We start from the raw sequence: 20,085 nt of genomic DNA on the forward strand, positions 1-20,085 counted from the left end.
AGAGCATATCTTTTGACAATAGAAAATAAGTTGTCCAGGCTACTTTTGGGTATTTCTTTAGATTATGGTGATATAATCTACATGCACGCAGCAGCTTCCACACTTAAACCTCTAGATCATTTTTGAACTCACCATTGTATCAAAAGGTGAGTTTGGCCTCGCCGTACATAAGTCGTATTCCCTTTTGTTTATTTACAAAGCACTCCTGCAGAAACTTCAGATATATTTACCGTATATGTAGTGTCACTTAACTCTACATGTACATACACCTCAATTACCTTGACTAACCGGTGCCCCTGCACATAGCCTCGCTATTGTTATTTTACTGCTGCTATTTAATTATTTGTTACATTTATTTTCAATTTTTTTACTTAACACTTTTTCTTGAAGCTGCATTGTTGTTTAAGGGTTTGTAAGTAAGCGTTTCACTGTAAGGCTACAGCTGTTGTATTCGGCGCATGTGACAAATACAATTTGATTTGATCTGACGCCACTCGTCAAGGTCAAAACAATAGAATACAGTACAAGAGCATAAGATTGGAAAGTGCTAGAGGTTCCAAGGGTGGCTTATGATTCAGGGAGAGCTGCTTTAGATTTTTATGCTCCACGGATGTGGAATGTGTTGCAGGGGAGGGCCAGGCTTAAATGCCTGTTGCCCGTTAGAGGATTGCCCACTGTTATAAATTCCCTATGTGAAGATTGTGTTTGTTTTATGATCATGTTTTGTAATTTAGTATTTTATTGTGTTTTGAATGATGTGTGTGTTTTGTATTGTGCAGAGCTCATTTGAAAAACAGACTTGGGCTCAATATGACACCCTGTTAAAATAATTTAACAATTTACAAATAAAATATGCTGAAAAGTTGTAAGATCTTAAATTGCCATCCGCTTGAATCTAATTAGCATAATACAAAAATCCCCATCAAAATCTGTCTGCGATTAGGGATGTCCCCAAATACAAAAAATCTTGGTCGACCAAGAGTCTTCTGTTCTTTCCACCAATCGATTGGTCCAAATTCTGAAATGTGTATTTTTTCATATATTGACACGTATTTTAATCAAATCAACTATATTCCCTGAGCTTGTCTGATGCTTTAAGCACACGGTTTGACTAAATAATTAGGACACACAAATGACTAGAGGGAGTCCTACCATAATTGATTTGATTGTTCTAGGCCGGGCTCAGACTTGTTGCTCTATGTTAAAAGAAAGACAGCGAGTGACTGTGACTAGCACTAGTTGGCTCTCTCTCCTCCCTGCTGCATCGACACCACAGAACATCAAACATAATTTCTGCCTGAAAAGTTCTGTTACCGAAATCCCTCATTTGTTTAGGAAAAACATTCACTATTCCCTCAACCCTTGCTCTCTTTAAGTGACACGTGTATGCATCGCATAAACGTGACCAAATACCTATTTGCACAGGACTAGTATTATTATAGAACGTTGGTTATGTAATTGTTACTCCAGAATGTCCATCATTCCAGAGGACGATTCGGAGGGGGGTTAGTTTTTTTCAAACTGCCCCCTGTAATTCTCTCCTTTTTCCCAATAAATTGACAGTTATGACAAAAGCCTGAAGTTTTCTATTCTATGTGGGAAGATACAGTATTTCAACATGTCCAGGTGATAGGGCCACACTGATAACTCAAGCTTGGTTCCAAAGTTACTAAACCATACCAAACCATATTTCCTATAGTGTCGCCATAATACTTGAATTGAGGAAGTGTGATCATAAATCATTAGGATATTTTTGCGATCCGCATTACGTCCTAAATGCACCCCAGCCTTCAGATGTGAGTAAACAGTGCAATTGCACTTGATATGCATTATAGAAGCACTATTGCGCCTTCTTCACCACACTGTCTGTGTGGGTGGATCATTTTCAGATTGTCAGTGATGTGTATGCCGAGGAACTTGAAGCTTTCCACCTTCTCCGCTTTGGTCCTGTAGATGTGGATGTTTCCTGAAGTCCACGATCAACTCCTTTGTTTTGTTGAGGGAGAGGCTCTGGCTCTAACCAGAATAGAAAGAGGAGTGGGAGGCCCTGGTGCACAACTGAGCAAGAGGACAAGTACATTAGTGTTTAGTTTGAGAAAAAGACGCCTCACAAGTCCTTAACTGGCAGGTTCATTAAATAGTACCCGCAAAACACCAGTCTCAACGTCAACAGTGGAAAGGCGACTCCGGGATGCTTGCCTTCTAGGCAGAGTTGCAAAGAAAAAGCCATATCTCAGACTGGCCAATAAAAAGAAAAGATTAAGATGGGCAAAAGAACACAGACAATGGACAGAGGAACTCTGCCTAGAAGGCCAGAATCCCGGAGTTGCCTCTTCACTGTTCACACTGAGACTGGTGTTTTGCAGGTACTATTTAATGAAGCTGCCAGTTGAGAACTTGTGAGATCATTTACAACATTAACAATGTCTACACTGCTTTTCTGATCAATTTGATGTTTTTTTAGTGGACAAAAAATTAGCTTTTCTTTCAAAAATACGGAAATGACCCCAAACCTTTGAACGGTAATGTACGCTTCATGTCTGAGCATTTGAATTGGGACTCCACTTTGTCTTTGTACTGACGTTTTGCCTGTTTGATTGCCATACGGAAGGCATAGCTGGACTGTTTGTACTCATCCATGTTACCAATCACCTCGCCGTAGTTAACTGCAGTGGTTTGCGCTTTCAGTTGTGCGCGAACGTCTGGCGCCCGCTTCGCAGTCGTTGTTGTTTTCATTACTAATAATAACTTTGGAAATATGTGCGTTTCTATCAAAGTAGTGCCTTATTACGTTAGTATGTCGTGTTATGTCGTTTCTACTGTAGCTCACTGTATGTATGGAGCATAATATATTTGTGTTTATTCCTTATAACTGCGGACACGTGAGGTAACTTTACTAATTTCATAACCTTTATGGTGTTATATTCAATCGTGCTTATGTAGCTAGCTACATTCTTCAATTACAGTGGCTCCTCCTTTAAAAGTTGCGTCAGCAGCATTCTGTGGCACGTCATTTAATTCTCAGCCATTTTTTCCTGTTACTGCAAGTTATTGCTAGTTTGACCACCAGAGGGCATCTTTGAGAAGCATTTGATAGTATTCCGTATTGGCATTACCAGAGAATTAAAAAAAAACATTTGTAATATGGTATAAGGGATTGATTTTAAGAAATTTGGCTTAATTAATTTTAGTATTTTTTATCATTATTTTCTTAACGAAATGTGTTTTTTAATTGTGTAGGTATATCTAAAATATTTTTTTCAATGATGTGACTCTCCACCAATAATTACATTTAGAGGATTGGAGGACTCTATATTAATATCTAAGGGTCATTTTATATTAGATATTCTCAGATATTCTCACAGATCCTAAGGGGCTTTTATATAATTCTAAATGAATTAATAATAATAATCGCTTTGTTTAAAAAGTGACGATATTTTGGAGATTTCGTTTTCATTTAACTTGGAGTGAGTGAGAAAAAGGCAATTCTTGAACATGGCTAGTCATTTAGCATTATTTATTTCTGGAGAAACCTAACTTGATTATTTAGCAGACATCACTTGCTTATATTCAGTCAACACATATCTTAAGAATATCAAGGAATATTTGAACATTTCGTTTCTCCATGCTTGTCTTAGAGCAGCGCTTAATGGTGCTGAAATAGACGGCCACAGCAGGAAGGCTATGTATTCTGTGCCCACTCGTGGTATCTCTCTTCGGTTACAAATCCTTGGAATAGCAGAACAGCATAATGGTCCGGGCGGCCCTTGCTGTGCCTGGTGACCAGTTGGTCAAGCTCTGTTGTCAGAAGAGGAATGGAAATGTCAGGGTGAACCGAAAACCTGACGAACCCGCCACATATGTTGACTCTGCCTGTCAGAGGTGGAGTTCTAGAGCTCACAGGTGTGGCTGGCATGGATATATATATATATATATAAATAAAATAAATTCTCAGAACATTAACCATGTGTGTTCGCTTGTTTTGTACTGTTCTGTAGTTTCGACCCAATGATTCGTCTGACAAACAAAGAACTTTGCATCCTGCAGGCCCAGGCGAATCAACCTTGGCCCTTGAGCAATTTGCTCAAAATTGCTACAGAAAAAAAGGAAGAAGATCAAGAAGATTAAGGAAAGCATAAAGATGTTGATGAAGAAATACTGTTTTGGGTTAGAAATGTAATACTTTAGAGTACTTTAGCATTGAATACATTGCAAGTTGAGGGATTTTCACAACAGTAGCCGTGCTATAAAAGTCTATTGTCCTGCTAATAGGAATCATTTGCATGACGGGCTACATTCTTTATTCTAACCACAATGTCACACATAATTTGTATATACCTTTCCAATTACTTTTAGATTTTGGGAATTACAAATGTGCGCTTTCTTTTTATTTACATTGTTTTAGTTCAAATGTGCAGACTTTTTTTCTTTCAATTATTGTTTTATGTAGGAAGCTACATTTTTGCCCATTTGCAACTGTTAGTAGACCTAACAAAAAAAATCCTACCTCTATTAGGTTGTTAAGCCTTATAGCCTACCTCAGCCAGTTAAGTTATTTTATATACAGTAGGTCGAGGCTTCGAAGAAATAGACTCCAATTAAGCCCTCTTGTTGTTTGTAAAGTCAAATTCAAAAAGCCACTCGCTGTCACGTTGGTATGAAGAGATTCGGGAGACAGGCGCAGAAATGCGTAATAGGGTTTTTTATTCAGCCCAAATTACGGCGTGCCGTGTAGAGGCACGGGGACAACGACCAAAGAAACACGTAACAAAAACACAGGGTTGAAACCCAAACAAAAGAGCGAGGAGCACCTTGAATAAATAACACACGTGCACAATGATTATCACATGGGACGAGACCCGTAATCATCTGTGCAATCCACAAGGGCACGAAAGCCCAAAACACACAGCACAGGTACTCACACGCACCAACTGACACTGTAACAATAATCGACAAGACCATGGAAACCAAAGGGCACATAAATACTATCAGTGGGGATAGGGGACAGGTGTGCTTGATGAAAGTTCCGGAGGGATCCGTGACACTCGCACATCTGAGCTATCTTTTTTGCAGGTGCATGGCAAAACCTGGATGAGATGAGAAAAAGAAGAAGGAATCCGCACACTGCTCTTGATCGTATCACTGATCTTTTAATTATTTTTTTTTTTTTTAGTTCTATCCCCTTTTCTCCCCAATTTTCATGGTATCCAATCGCTAGTAATTACTATCTTGTCTCATCGCTACAACTCCCGTACGGGCTCGGGAGAGACGAAGGTCGAAAGCCATGCGTCCTCCGAAGCACAACCCAACGCACTGCTTCTTAACACAGCGCGCCTCCAACCCGGAAGCCAGCCACACCAATGTGTCGGAGGAAACACTGTGCACCCGCCCCCCTCGGTTAGCGCGCACTGCGCCCGGCCCGCCACAGGAGTCGCTGGAGCGCGATGAAACAAGGATATCCCTACCGGCCAAACCCTCCCTAACCCGGACGACGCTAAGCCAATTGTGCGTCGCCCCACAGACCTCCCGGTCGCGGCCGGCTGCGACAGAGCCTGGGCGCGAACCCAGAGACTCTAGACCACTGCGCCACCCGGGAGGCCGTATCACTGATCTTTAATAAGCTTTGTGTCAGAGCTTTTGGGAGTTTTGCTAACCCTTATGTAGACCTAGCCACACCCACATCCGTTCCACGCGTCGAAAAGGGTAGGAGGCGAAGGAAAAACAAAAAAGTGCTACCAAATATAACAATATGCATTTCATAAATATTCAAATAGTGTCGTACATAAAACATATTAAACACGTCTGTAAAACCCCAATGAGGACATCGACCTACCAAGCAAGTTTTCATAAATCATTGGGTACAGTGTAAGAAAAACGAGTAATCTGAAAGAGGAGCATAATTCATGTTCAAATTTACAACATAACATACATAGGCATTTCATCATTAAGTCCTTTAGGAAATAATGTCGAGAGGGTGAAAATCCAAAAATCTTCTCTTTTACTCAAGAGTATTATTAATATCACCTCCCCTGTCTGATATCTTAAATTTCTCTATTCCACAAAATCTAAAGGTAGAAATGTCATGTTTTAGGTCATTAAAATGTACTGTGACTGGATAATCCCTGTCCTTTCTCCTAATTTAACGTTATGTTCACTGATTCTCTGTTTGAAATAATGAGAGGTTTTACCTACATGCACAGCCCACATGGACATTTAATAATGTAGATAACATGGGTAGTGGAGCACGTAATACTGTCATTTATTTGGAAACATTTTCCTTTATGTGGGTGGCAGAAATATTCAAACACATCATATTGTTGCACTGTGCGCAACCTCTGCATTTATAGCTACCAAATGGAAGAGGGCGTAAAAGAGCCTGGCTGATTTTCGTTTCTGGCTGGCAGTTGCCATGGACCAATTTAGCGTGTAAATAAAACATGCCAGTGTTTCCTGACCGCATCTCCCACTTTTCGCGAGTTCAAAGTATATGTGGTTGTGAACATTACAGAATGTTCTTTAGCTTTAGTGGGTCTTTTTTGTAGCAGTTCATCTCGTGTTTTCCCCAATGCCAAATTAAGAGCTTCGTCCACACATTGTAGAGAATAGCCTCTTCCTAGAAACCTATTGCGCATCTCCACTGCTTTTACTAGATAGTCCTGAAAATGATTTGTTGCAAGTTGGGTAGGGGAGGGGGGGTTCACACCTACATTTGCTTCCTCGTAATGTTTTGTCAGCCATCTTTGCTGAAGTCACCAGGGACGGGTGGCCCGCGTCAAATTCGTCAGAGGAACCACTCGATATGATTGGTCATATAAAAACCTTGGGACCCAAATGCATAATGAGTGCTCTAGCTCCCCCTTGTGGTGGTCTGGAGCAATGAAGCCGTGACGCTGGGTACCTCTAAGTCCCGCGGTGTAAGCTCGCAACTTTTAAAGGAGGAACCACTGTATCTCTGTAAATCAATGCTAATCGCGTCAGAGAAGTGTTAGCTTCTTTTGAAGCTACCCTGGCCTTATGACAACCCAAGTGTCACTGTGGTCTAAGGCAATGCATCTCAGTGCTAGAGGCGTCACTACAGACACTTTGGTTCCAATCCAGGCTGTATCACAACTGGCCGTGATTGGGAGTCCCATAGGGCGGCACACAATTGGCCTGCCTTCCGTGTAGGCCGTCATTGTAAATAATAATAGTGCTTGAGCATATGATACTCCCCAAAGCATGGTGAAATACATGGAGGTGTATCACAAGCTAAACACATCTATTTTGTCAACTTCCTCTGCTTCCTTCTCCTGGTGCCAGACAGGCAGACTTTACAGTGCCTCCGTGTGTGACAACCTTGAGCAGCAGTTTGAGGGACTTTGCAGGGAAAATGCCATGCAGTAAGGCATAGGGAATTGTCCGCAGCAGGACGACCCTCAGTGGATGGACGCCGAGGGGTGTGGTCCTCCTCCAGCAGCTCTCTCATGAGGTTCTCTCTGTACTTTTGATAATTACTTGACTTATGAGGGAGTGGGAGGATGATGGAAGGGAGAGGATGATGAGGCAGTGGGTAGGTGGGTGAGATATTGTCACTACAATTGCATAATGGAAATGTATGTGATTTGTATGTGAACTGTACGACCAATTACAAAAACACCTTGTTCTGTAATCATCACATCTGTTAGTTGGCGGTGAACTATGTGGCCATCGAGGGCAGCAGTGTCGATCAGATGGGAAAATATCTTCTTATACTACTTGTTCATTTTCCGAGTGCATTCCACAAAGCTGTTTATCATGTCCGACTTATCTACTTCCCCCATTTTGAGGTTATAGTCAAGCACACAGTCTGGTTTGATTTTTCTCTCTCCCGTCAGGTGGTCCACCTTCCCTGTGGCCGACCTGGTTACTCTATGGACAGTGGACAGGACATGGACGTCTCGTTTGTCATGCCACTTTACTGCCAGCTGTTGACCGTTCTCCTTGAACTCCACCTCCCCTCTCTGCATCTTCCTGCATCTGAATGCCGGCATCCCCTTCCTGTTCGACCTGACTGTGCCACAGGCCCCTGTGCTGTTGGAGAGCAGATGCTGGAAGAGTGTGGGACTGCTGTACAAATTGTGTATCGCAGCAGAACTAGGAAGCGGTCTTGGGATAAGAGGTTGTCAAAGAAGGGAGTTGCAAACATAGGATCTGTGCTCCAGTATTCTCTTCGGGAGTTCTTTACTATTCCCATAAGGACATTCACCAGGAAGGTATACATTTCACTAATTGTGGTTGTCACCCATTTAGCGAGTTTCCCCCCCCACTCCTGGCTCTCTTCTCCTGTAGCTCCAAGGCATAGCGATTGGTCTCCTCTACTATGTCTCCCACCAGCTCCTCTGTCAGAAACAACTTGAAGCACTCTGCCTCAGATGGAAATGGCAAGGGGCTTTGCACTCCAGACTGGGACTCATCAAAGAAAACAGCAGGGCCAGGAGGGGTGGCGGCCTTCCACTGTCGGTCGGCCTCCTTCACCACCAGCATCTTCAAAGGGACCTCCAGTGGACAAGGGGTCCTCAGATTCACGGTTCTCAATGGCTATAAGGTTAGGGGGAGCTCCTCACTGTCACTGTCACTGTCAGAATCCGATTCCTGACTTTCATACTCAGACTCATAGTCAGAATGTAAAAGAAATCTCCAGAATTTCCGCATTTGTGAGTTGTCTCCTTTTGAAAGACATTGCTAATGCTACAGCTTATCTCACTTGCTACATACATAAACAACAACACTGAACGACTGGGAGTGTGAGTGAGAGGTTACGTAATTGACTGCCGGCACGCGCCACTTGTATCAATAAATCACTATTAGAAAATGTTTTGTGTGGTAATTATTTATATATTTATTGCTTTATTCACATGTTATGAAGTACTGGTGATTCCAGCTATGTGATTCCAGCTATTCCAGCTATGTGTGGAGCCATGTTTGCTGACATACAATGTATACCGGGTTTCACGTAATCGTCTGTCGGACCAAAGATGTTATATCAAAATGAGGTGAGTAAGGGTTCACTCATTTTTCGAGAACTTCCGGAAGTGAATAGTGGGATGTGAACGATTTGTAGCCGACACACCCCCTTCAACACGCATACTATAAACTAGAGGTTGACCGATTATGATTTTTCAACGCCGATACCGATACCGATTATTGAAGGACCAAAAAAGCCGATACCGATTAATCGGCCAATTTTTGCATATATATTTGTAATAATGACAATTACAACAATACTGAATGAACACTTATTTTAACATAATATAATACATCAATAAAATCAATTTAGTCTCAAATAAATAATGAAACATGTTCAATTTGGTTTAACTAATGCAAAAACAAAGTGTTGGAGAAGAAAGTAAAAGTGCAATATGTGCCATGTAAAAAAGCTAACGTTTAAGTTAGAACATATGAAAGCTGGTGGTTCCTTTTAACATGAGTCTTCAATATTCCCAGGTAAGAAGTTTTAGGTTGTAGTTATTATAGGACTATTTCTCTCTATACCATTTGTATTTCATATACCTTTTGACTATTGGATATTCTAATAGGTACTTTAGTATTGTCAGCCTAATCTCGGGAGTTGATAGGCTTGAAGTCATAAACAGCGCAATGCTTGAAGCACAGCGAAGAGCTGCTGGCAAAAGCAGGAAAGAGCTGTTTGAATGAATGCTTACGAGCGTTCTGCTGCCTACCACCGCTCAGTCAGACTGCTCTATCAAATCATAGACTTAATTATAATGTAATAACACACAGAAATACGAGCCTAAGGTCATTAATAGGGTCAAAACCTGGAAACTATCATTTCGAAAACAAAACGTTTATTCTTTCAGTGAAATACGGAACCGTTCTGTATTTTATCTAACGGGTGGCATACCTAAGTCTAAATATTGCTGTTACATTGCACAACCTTCAATGTTGTCCTAATTATGTACAATTCTGGGAAATGATTTACGGTCTTTGTTAGGAAGAAATGGTCTTCACACAGTTTGCAACGAGCCAGGCGGCCCAAACTGCTGCATATACCCTGACTCTGCTTGCACAGAACGCAAGAGAAGTGACACAATTTCCCTAGTTAAAAGAAATTCATGTTAGCAGGCAATATTAACTAAATATGCAGGTTTAATAATATATACTTGTGTATTGATTTTAAGATAGGCATTGATGTTTATGGTTAGGTACACATTGGTGCATCGACCGTGCTTTTTTCGCGGATTCGCTTGTTAAATCACCCGTTTGGCGAAGTAGGCTGTGAATCAATGATAAATTAACAGGCACCGCATCGATTATATGCAACGCAGGACAAGCTAGATATACTAGTAATATCATCAACCATTTGTAGTTAACTAGTGATTATGTTAAGATTTAATGTTTTTTATAAGATACGTTTAATGCTAGCTAGCACCTTACCTTGGCTCCTTGCTGCACTCGCATAACAGGTAGTCAGCCTGCCACGCAGTCTCCTTGTGGAATGAAATTTAATCGGCCATAATCGGTGTCCAAAAATGCAGATTACCGATTGTTAGGAAAACTTTAAATCGGCCCTAATTAATCGGCCATTCCGATTAATCGGTCGACCTCTACTATAAACAGACCAAACTCATCTTGTCTCCTCATATTATCTTTGGTTTCTGGGAAAAAACAAACATGGCAGCTTGCAGAAACTACCCATAGTCGGATTACTTTCCATTTCTAGAAAGTGTTTTACTCAATTATTTAGATCAATGGTGAGCTCACCAATGATGTGATTAATTATAAATAGTAAGTGCTATTAGCTAATTCATATTGTAGTTAATGTCAGTTGAGAGTTATAAAACTATCACCGCTTGTGCGCAAGGACAAATGTAGCCTACATTTTCCAGTTTGGATGATTGTGTTATGCTGTAGCTACTTCTGTGAATGTCTGAACATTGCATCCAAAATAAACTGCTCAAATTCTGGACATAACTTTGTAAAGACTGTGTTTGTACAAAATGTTTCTGAAAAAACAGTGTGGCCAGCTCAAATGCTGATTGTTGCGTCATACCGAAACTGGACGTTCTAAATAAGCGTTCTAATCACACCGGTTTGTTCATATGCTACAGGGACCACTGTAGAATGGGTTTGATCGTACGCTACAGGGACCACTGTAGAACTGTAGAATGATCACACCCATGTGTTGGTATGTGTGAAAACGTTAAAGTCCCAAGCTACAATAAATGCTCCATCAGGATATGCTGCTTCTAGTTTGCACAAAGTCCAGTGTAGTTCCTTGAGCGCCGTCGGCTTGAGATGGAAAATACACGGCCATGGCGATAACCTGACGATAACCGATGACCGAAGAGAATTCTTTATCTTATTTGGGTTTACAGTATATGATAGTCTGTGATGCATCCCCTCCTTCTTACTGTAGCAAGGGAATGCTTAGATGTTGTTTCAAAATTAGGACAATTAATGTTTAGCAGTTCCCTCAAGATTCATACTGCACATTATGACCACCTAGTTATTGTAATGAAATATTTCCTAAGTGTGGCATTTGAATTACATTAAAAACCATGGTTGAAGAAGACATTTTTCATATCTTTCATATCTACTTGAGTCATCACAGTATGTACAGTAGACTACAGTAGTAGAATAATAACGTATTGGACGGAGACCTTATCAGTCAAAACCACTCAAAAACCCAAGAGGGATTTCACACACTTCTACCAGTCTCCAAACTAGCACTGTGATAGCTACAATGACCTCTAGTTGACCTTCAGCTCAGTCGGCTGCCTTCAGCTCCCTCTCTCTTTCTCCCTCTCTCTCTATCTGTCTCTCCCTTCATCTTTCTCCCTTCCACACTCACTATCTCCCTCTTTCTTTCTCTCTCTCTCTCCATCTCTCTTTTTTTTGTTTCTTTCTCCTCTCTCTTTCCCTCCCCGCCCTCATACTGTACGGTACACTACAGATCTCACCACCACACTGGCAGATACCATAGACATACACACCAGTCCATGTGTCACACACACTCAGATTTGCTGAGAGCTATCTGTGGAGAAGCTCTTTGCTGGGTCCTGACAAGGCCACACAGTTCACTGCTGATCCAGACTGTCTGACAGCTGCGTGTGTGTGCGTGTGAGTGTGTGAGCGTGCGCGTGCGTCACTCTCACAAAGACTCTGCTTGTCAGCACTAAAGTCGAGAGGAGTTGGGGCCAACTATGAGTGAGGCAAGGTTGAACTATGGGAGGGGGGACAACTATGAGTGAGGCAAGGTTGAACTATGGGAGGGGGGACAACTATGAGTGAGGCAAGGTTGAACTATGGGAGGGGGGACAACTATGAGTGAGGCAAGGTTGAACTATGGGAGGGGGGACAACTATGAGTGAGGCAAGGTTGAACTATGGGAGGGGGGACAACTATGAGTGAGGCAAGGTTGAACTATGGGAGGGGGGACAACTATGAGTGAGGCAAGGTTGAACTATGGGAGGGGGGACAACTATGGACATAAGAGGGAAAGCTAGGAGAAAGGGCACACTGTGACAGCAGTGAAAACTACTGCAGTATGAGGCATTCTGAATGTATCTGATTCATCAACTGAACTGGCCAGATGTGTTTTACTCAATTCTGAATCCATCCACTATTTCCAGTGAGTTCATTCAGCAGTCAGGGGTTAGGTGCTCTGCCTTGATGTTTGCAATTCCTCTGCTGCATAACCATATGGGCGGCAGGTAGCCTAGTGGTTAGAGCGTTGGGCAAGTTACCAAAAGGTTGCTAGATCAAATCCTCGAGCAGGTAAAACTCTGTCATTCTTCCCCTGAACAAGACAGTTAACCCACTGTTCGTAGGCCGCCATTGTACATAAGAATTTGTTCTTAACTGACTTGCCTAGTTAAATAAAGGTAAAGTAAAAAAATGTGTTCCCTGCTGTTCAAAATACAAAAGGATGACAATGTGTATGTCAACAGGCTAAGCAGTGTGAACAGATTTGAGCAGCTAAAATACAACTTGCTTTTTCGGTTAATGATGACTGGAGGGATTAAGAAGCATGTTATCCCATTTGAACATCAGCCTTTCAAATAAACAGAGAAATACAATGTATGTGTTGTCTGTGGGTTTCGGGGTCCTCTAAGGTGTGTGATTGTCCCTGCTATTGTGAGAAGCAGTCGGTCAGTCCATACTGTACATCAGTTCACCACTGTATCGTGGTGTAAAAATAGCACATCCGCTTCTATTAATAGACAGCACATCCAAGGTCCTATCAGGAAGCTGACTATCAGCGCCATTCTGGGGGCTGTACTGATGCTGAAGGTTGTGTATAGAATCAATATCAACACATAAGTGTGTCAACAACAAAAAACTCTGATAAATCAATACCCCCCCAAAGAAACCATCAGTAGAATACTCTTCATTGAAAATAGGAAAGATTTCATGATGCCACAGTCAGTGCTGCCATGATTTATTTGTTATGCTCATCATTTTGGGTTTGCATGCTGTCAGGTTTCAGTTCTCTGCTCTCTTTCTCTCTCTCTCTCTCTCTCTCGCCCACATAGTGGACCTTTACAGTTCATTCCTGTGCCTCCAACACCAACTCATCTCATTCGTCATCCAGCTGGAGGCTGCACCCACCCACCTGGACACCAAGGTTGCCCTCATTTGCAAATCTCATCTGCAGAAATTACAGTAGGAAAAACTGCTGCTCTTATAAAGAACAAATAGAATAACTAGAGAGCTAGTAGATATAGTGAAACATCTAAGGCAACCAATCCCTTCCCATCTCACCCCAGCTGTTCTGTCTCTGACTGACTCAGAGCATGTGTAGGCTGTAGGAAGCATGTAGGCTGTGCCATTGTATAACACACTGTGAACAGCTTTCTTATTAAGTCTTCTCAAGCTGCAGGAGCTGGCTGGCTGTGCTGGCTGGACAGGTTCAGGGAAAAGTACTGCACATAGCTCTGTGCCGGTACTGTATAATGGGTACAACATGTCTCTAGGCCTGATTAGGGTACACTACAACCCTACCTGGCTCTGTGCAGGTTTAGGGTGGAGGGTTAGGTTACAGGTTTAAGGTACCGGTTATAGGGTACACTACCTACAGTACCTAGCTATGTGTAGGTTTAAGGTAGGGTTAGGGTACAGGTTTAGGGTACATGTTTAGGATTCACTACCTACCTGGCTCTGTGCAGTTCTTATCCAGTGTGTCATTGTCTCCGTCCACGGCCATCAGCCTGCGTCCCAGACGGTTTGTTGTGTCAACCAGCCCCTGCTCCAGGACCAGGCCATGTCCTATGTTCGAGTTAGAAAAGAGTTAGGATGATACAATAATACAAAATACAGAATTTTTTCATTAATGGTCAAACACGGAGTAGTCGTCCCCCCATCGTGGCATGGACTCCGCAAGGTGTCAAAAGCGTTCCACAGGGAAACTTACATCTGTAGTCTTGCCCATTTACTCTCTGAATGGCACACATACACAATCCATGTTTCAATTGTCTCAAGGCTTAAAAATCATTATTTAACCTGTCTCCTCCCCTTCATCTACACTGATTTGAAGTTGATTTAACAAGTGACATCAATAAGGGTTCATAGCTTTCACCTCAATTCACCTGGTCAGTCTGTGTCACGGAAAGAGCAGGTGTTCTTAATGTTTTGTATACTCAGTGTATAACACATTACATCATCTATACACATGTATGTATAAACAAAAACGTTAAAAAAGTACAGTGGATAAAAGGACAATTAGACACTTAAAAAGAAACGTCTCAGTTGGAGGATAAGATGGCAGGCTTTGGCGAAGGCATTTACATTATTGTTACCTGATAGAATTCCACATAATTTATTATTTTCATCAGACCATTAACATTTTGATTTTGGTTGGACAGCTGACACAAAAGATCATCCCTAATTTAGTTGTATAACCCACAGTAAAGCACTGCATGAGCTTCAGTTTCAACGGAACCATCTTTACAAAATGTACATACACGTTTATCTAGGGAAATATTTGTGTATCGTCTCAATAGCAAGAGGGACCACTCCTAAAGCTGTTGCTGTGACTGTATTACCGCCACTCTGGAATTCACTCTACATCAAAATGTATATTGCTTGGATAAAACAGTACGTCAGGAAAGAAACCGGCAGTGAACATGCATTGAAACACTGGGCTTTGCATCTCAAATCCTTATATAGCGAACTACTTTTGACCAGGGCCGATAGTGCACTACTTTTGACCAGAGCCCTATTGGATATAGCTGCCATTTGGCTTTGCATGTGGTGACTCTGTCACAGGAATACAAGGTCCAATGTTGATTAAACCAACAAGCTGTAAAAGCGGCGGTCGGATATTCAGCACCATTGAAGCAAGACAGTGATGGAATCGAAATTTGGAAGTTCAGCACCACATGAGAGTGGACAGCGACCGTCTCAGGTGCAGCCACTCTCCACTGGGAGAATCCTTGGAAATGAATCTAGGTCTGACCAGGAAGTCAAAAGCCTGGAATGTAGTTAGGACTAACCAATGCTATAAGGGTGGCAGTCTATAATTTTTATTTTATTGTGGTTTATCAAACCTATCAACATGTAAATAGACGGATGTGACTGAATATAATGGGACTCATTTGTAAGTAAAACAAGCCTGATTATAACAGTCAAGACAGTGCTATCTCCAGCCCTAACAGTTGCTCGTCTGTGGTGACGTATTTTACATCATTTTAAGTATGATATCATGTTTGTTATAATCCCTTAAGCGCCTTGTTATTCAAATACAATTAGGGAACTCTGCGACATGTTTTATCCAAACAGATGATGTTCAAATTGATAATGCCCTGTTAAAGTGTTTTTCAAAAGCTTTGGTGCAATTTTCACAAGTATATGGTGAATTTTCACAAGGCAGTTGTTTCAAACCTCTAAGTACATTTTCTATTGACTAAGTATAACACACAATTCACTTTTTCACCACACTTAGTGTTTCATCTAAAAAGACATGTTTCACATTGCAATCCATGTTCATATAAAGTCATTGCTTTTCACAATCCAATACTCACATTACTTTTGATATGATTGTCTTCTCATTTGTTAAAATACATTTTACTATTACGTAATCCGACTGCTGTTATTCGATAATCACTTAACCGTTTGGTAAACCTGTAGATTTGAAACTGGTTTGTCTACAACAGATTTTGAGAACTAGGCCCTAATGTATGTTTGTAAAGTATAAACATATAAAGTGTGACATATACTGTAATGTACTATTATGATGATAACTATTTCGATTTTACTTCACAGTATGTTTGAAAAAATTGGATCAGATATGTACTGTATGTAACAAATGCGTCCCCTACACAGTAAACATATATCCAAAATGATGTTCCTTTTTGATGGGGGAGGTTCACACTGCTTTACTAAAATTACATTAGCCATTACTGTACTGTAATACATGCCATTTACATAGCAGACACTTTTATCCAGAGTGACAACAGTGTGTCTACATCTTGGCATGTGACCCCAGTGGGAATCAAACCCTCAACTCTGGTGTTGCTTGTGCCATGCTCTCACTACCTGAGCCACACAGGACCGCAACAATAAAATACTGTAGAATACAATACATGATTACCATACAGGTAGAAGGTGTACCATTGCCATCGCCATGAGCATGCCACCTTCCTTCAGGCCATGAATGAGGCATGTAATGACATCAATCCAGACCTACTGTATGTCAGGCTTGAATTCACCGCTCCAAAATGTTTTTCACTAGGTGCATGAACAATGAGGATATTTACTGCGATGTCAATGAGAACCAATGGTCAAATGTTCAAGACAGGCTTGATGCAAACTAGTGCCTGCTAAACATAATTTTTCTTTAATTCATTGAATGTGTTTCATTTGATTACAGTACACCTATGTTGTAATGATATCTGGTTAATAAATTTCTTTTTTTGCATCAATGATTGTGAAAGATGACTTCAATGATTACACCTTTGATCACACATGGGATAGAAATGATGGAAATTACATTTTCTGTAAATGTTGCTGAGAATTGTAAGGGTATTGCCTAATGTGAAAACAGTGTAATGTGCTGTAATTTACAGTACTGTAACATATTACATTCAAAGGACAATTTTGAAACATGTATCTTGCATTGCTATTGGATTAACTGGTTGTTAAAATATCATTCTGTTAAAAAATCTATGTTCTCATGGTATTTCACAGTAAACTTATATTTTTGATCAGTGATTGTGTGGTGAAAGGTGTCTCCAAACAACACGAATGCACAACAAAAGGTTTTGAATGTCAGCCTTGCTGCATTACAAGTGTTACCAGTTTGGAGTTTTGTACTAAGAGTTTTGAAAATTCACCAGATACTTGTGAAAATAGCACCAAAGCGATTGGGGGAAAAAAGCTGTATGTTCAAACAGGGACAACAGACTACATAGGCATCTTTAATAGCATGATATAAACAGGTCTAATGATACAGGAAGCTGAGCCCTAAGGCAAGTGGGTAAACTGAAATGGTAGCCTAGGGGAGAATTTACAAAACAGCCCTGGGACTTATTGTGTGTGTGTGTGTGTGTGGTGTGTGTGTGTGTGTGTGTGTGTGTGTGTGTGCGTGTATGTATGTGTAGAGAAAGTTACAGAGATTAACATATTTCAGGACTCAGAAATCCACTGTATGTGTGTGGTTCATTAAAGCTCCACATACCAGTTGTGAACTAATCTGGTCTGGAGAAGTGAGGGATAATTCATATCAAAGGCAAGCCAGCATCAAATATGAACAGTTTCAGAAATACATGCCCTCAAACTTTTTGTGCAGTTGCCAGGTGCTAATTGCCAGTTTACAAGTGATTCCTCCATATTGGTGGTAGAAAACGATTTATTTGGCTTGTCCTGTAATAAATTGCTGATTCAAACCCCAGTCTTGACCGTTCCCCTCTCCCCCTATCTTTCAATTGTTTAAGTCATTTTGTAACATTGATGTAACATCTTCCTCAGGGATCAAGATCAACAGAATATCAACAGAGTAACACTTTGACAGCTGAGTGATCTCTCCTGAAACAATAATTCAAGGACTGGTCATAGTTCATATACTTTGTGTCCTGGTGCATAAATGTATAGATTTAGGTTTAATGGGTCATTTTTTGTTCAGCTCTTACACATCATTTATGGCACCAAAAGGGTACACATACAGTCATGTTCTGTACAAAAAAAGAACAGGTTTTGTGATATTGATGTATGCTGTTGTTCTCTGTCTCTTCAGTCTTCAGAGAGAGATGTAGTACAGTTCAAATAATACAGCGGGGTCATTTTCTGGCTGTACTGGTTGAAACCGAAGTGGTTGTCCACAAACCCAAGCAGCGGTACTGGTTGAAACCGACGTGGTTGTCCACAAACCCAAGCAGCGGTACTGGTTGAAACCGACGTGGTTGTCCACAAACCCACGCAGCGGTACTGGTTGAAACCGACGTGGTTGTCCACAAACCCACGCAGCGGGCGCGCAACACTTTCTACCTCCAGCGCCCCCAATAACTCCCCTAGGCCACCGCGACAGAGACAGCAACATGTCCAAGAAAATCATTAGAAAACGAAAACAAACATGTTTTGGGCGTCTTAAAGAAGTGGATATTTGGTGTAAATCATGAGTGATTGAGAATGACCTGTGACTCACGTTATATTCTAGAACATGTTGCCTACGTTTTGCATAGGCCTATACTGCGGCACATTACCGTAAACTTCATGCACGAACATACGAAACACTCACACACACATACATACCCTGCGATTACCTATCCACGTGAGTCAGTCAGGCCATATATAGGCTATAGCCTATACGTCCCCTATTTGGCTGCCTATATCTGAGTTTTCCAGATGCAGGTGGAGTAAACAAATTATACAAACAGAATAGACATGTGTGCTGCCTCCTGCCTGCCTGCCCAGTTGAAATCCTGAGCGCTGTAATCTCGTTCCGCCTACATCCTTTTTTCTTTTTTTGAGAATGTAAGAAAACACGCACACCACAAATACAAATCTCCATCCCGAACCATGTGTATTATAACAGCGTCCCACTATGCCGAGTTTCTAGTGGATTGATCAGAGGCAGGCAAGCAGACCTTTACATACATCATTTTAAAAAGCAGTGTCATAGATTTATTAGTTACGAGATATTTGTTGTACACCAACGCAGTGCATGCCAAATGTGCACAATCACAACATTGAATTCATTTTTAGTTCCACATAATCGCGTAATTATAAACGCGTTCCTCCCCGGGCAACCCTGGGATGCCTCGGCTCTCCGTCTCTTCTCGTAGCCTACTCACCTGTTTTTGTGAGCAGGGCGGACATGCACCACGTCAAAGATAGAATACTGCAGATAAAACAGACTTGAACGAAAAGCATCTGTCTCCTCTTGCGAACTTTGAAGATTTTAGCTATGACGCTCTTTTTCGACATGTTGCAGTTCTGCTCAGGTAACGGCTCCATGGCTGTACAGTCTGCGGGGACAGCGGGCAACGTCCTCGTTCTCCTCCCTCTCCCTGCAGATAGTGACCCACTCAGCGCCGTGCCGCAGATTGTTCGGACAGCAGGAATCGCCCGAGTATCGTTTCACACAACGAAGGGTCAGGATGCCGTCCCTGTTTCAAACGACGGAAGGGCAGATCCTCCACAGAGGCAGCAGAACGAACAGCTCGCATGTGTCTATGAAAGCCGCTTGTGAGAATTGTGTCCTGGCGAAAATGCTGTTGTAGTTTAATCAAAATAAATTAGGCTACACAATCTGCAAATGTTCCATTATTATAGAATATAGGCCTAAGGAGGCTAAAGCCTATATGTTTATTATCAAAATAACAATATTTGTCAAGCAGCCTAAAGCTCTGTGCCAGTTGGCATCTTCAAAAGCCACCGAGAGCACCTTTATGTGTCCCGTGTGTCACAATAAGGTAGATTTAGTGGCGTTGAAAATAAGTCATTCTGCGATATTGTTCCATTTGCTTGATATTGTCTCCCTCTCCCAAAAATACTCGGGGGCGAAAACATTTTCTGCTAAAATATTAGCTAATCTCACACTTTCATCCCACCACAGAGCGCACTCCCCCACATGCAGCTGCAACTTCTACATGTGAGTGATGCTTGACA

The 20,085-nt window shown here is 41.5% G+C and overlaps 1 protein-coding gene across 1 annotated transcript in view; it reads right to left on the reverse strand.

Moving 5' to 3' along the window:
• Nucleotides 1–19,347, reverse strand: part of slc24a4a (solute carrier family 24 member 4a) — a 61,168-nt gene extending 41,821 nt beyond the window's left edge. The window contains exons 1-2 of the mRNA XM_039009101.1: nucleotides 19,269–19,347; nucleotides 14,134–14,247 (exon numbers count right to left, since the gene is read on the reverse strand). Coding sequence (XP_038865029.1) covers nucleotides 14,134–14,247; nucleotides 19,269–19,347 — 193 coding nt within the window. The remainder of the gene's footprint in view (nucleotides 1–14,133; nucleotides 14,248–19,268) is intronic.
• Nucleotides 19,348–20,085: the final 738 nt, after the last annotated feature.

This window comes from Salvelinus namaycush, chromosome 15 (genome assembly GCF_016432855.1).
Source record: "Salvelinus namaycush isolate Seneca chromosome 15, SaNama_1.0, whole genome shotgun sequence".
NCBI lineage: Eukaryota > Metazoa > Chordata > Actinopteri > Salmoniformes > Salmonidae > Salvelinus > Salvelinus namaycush.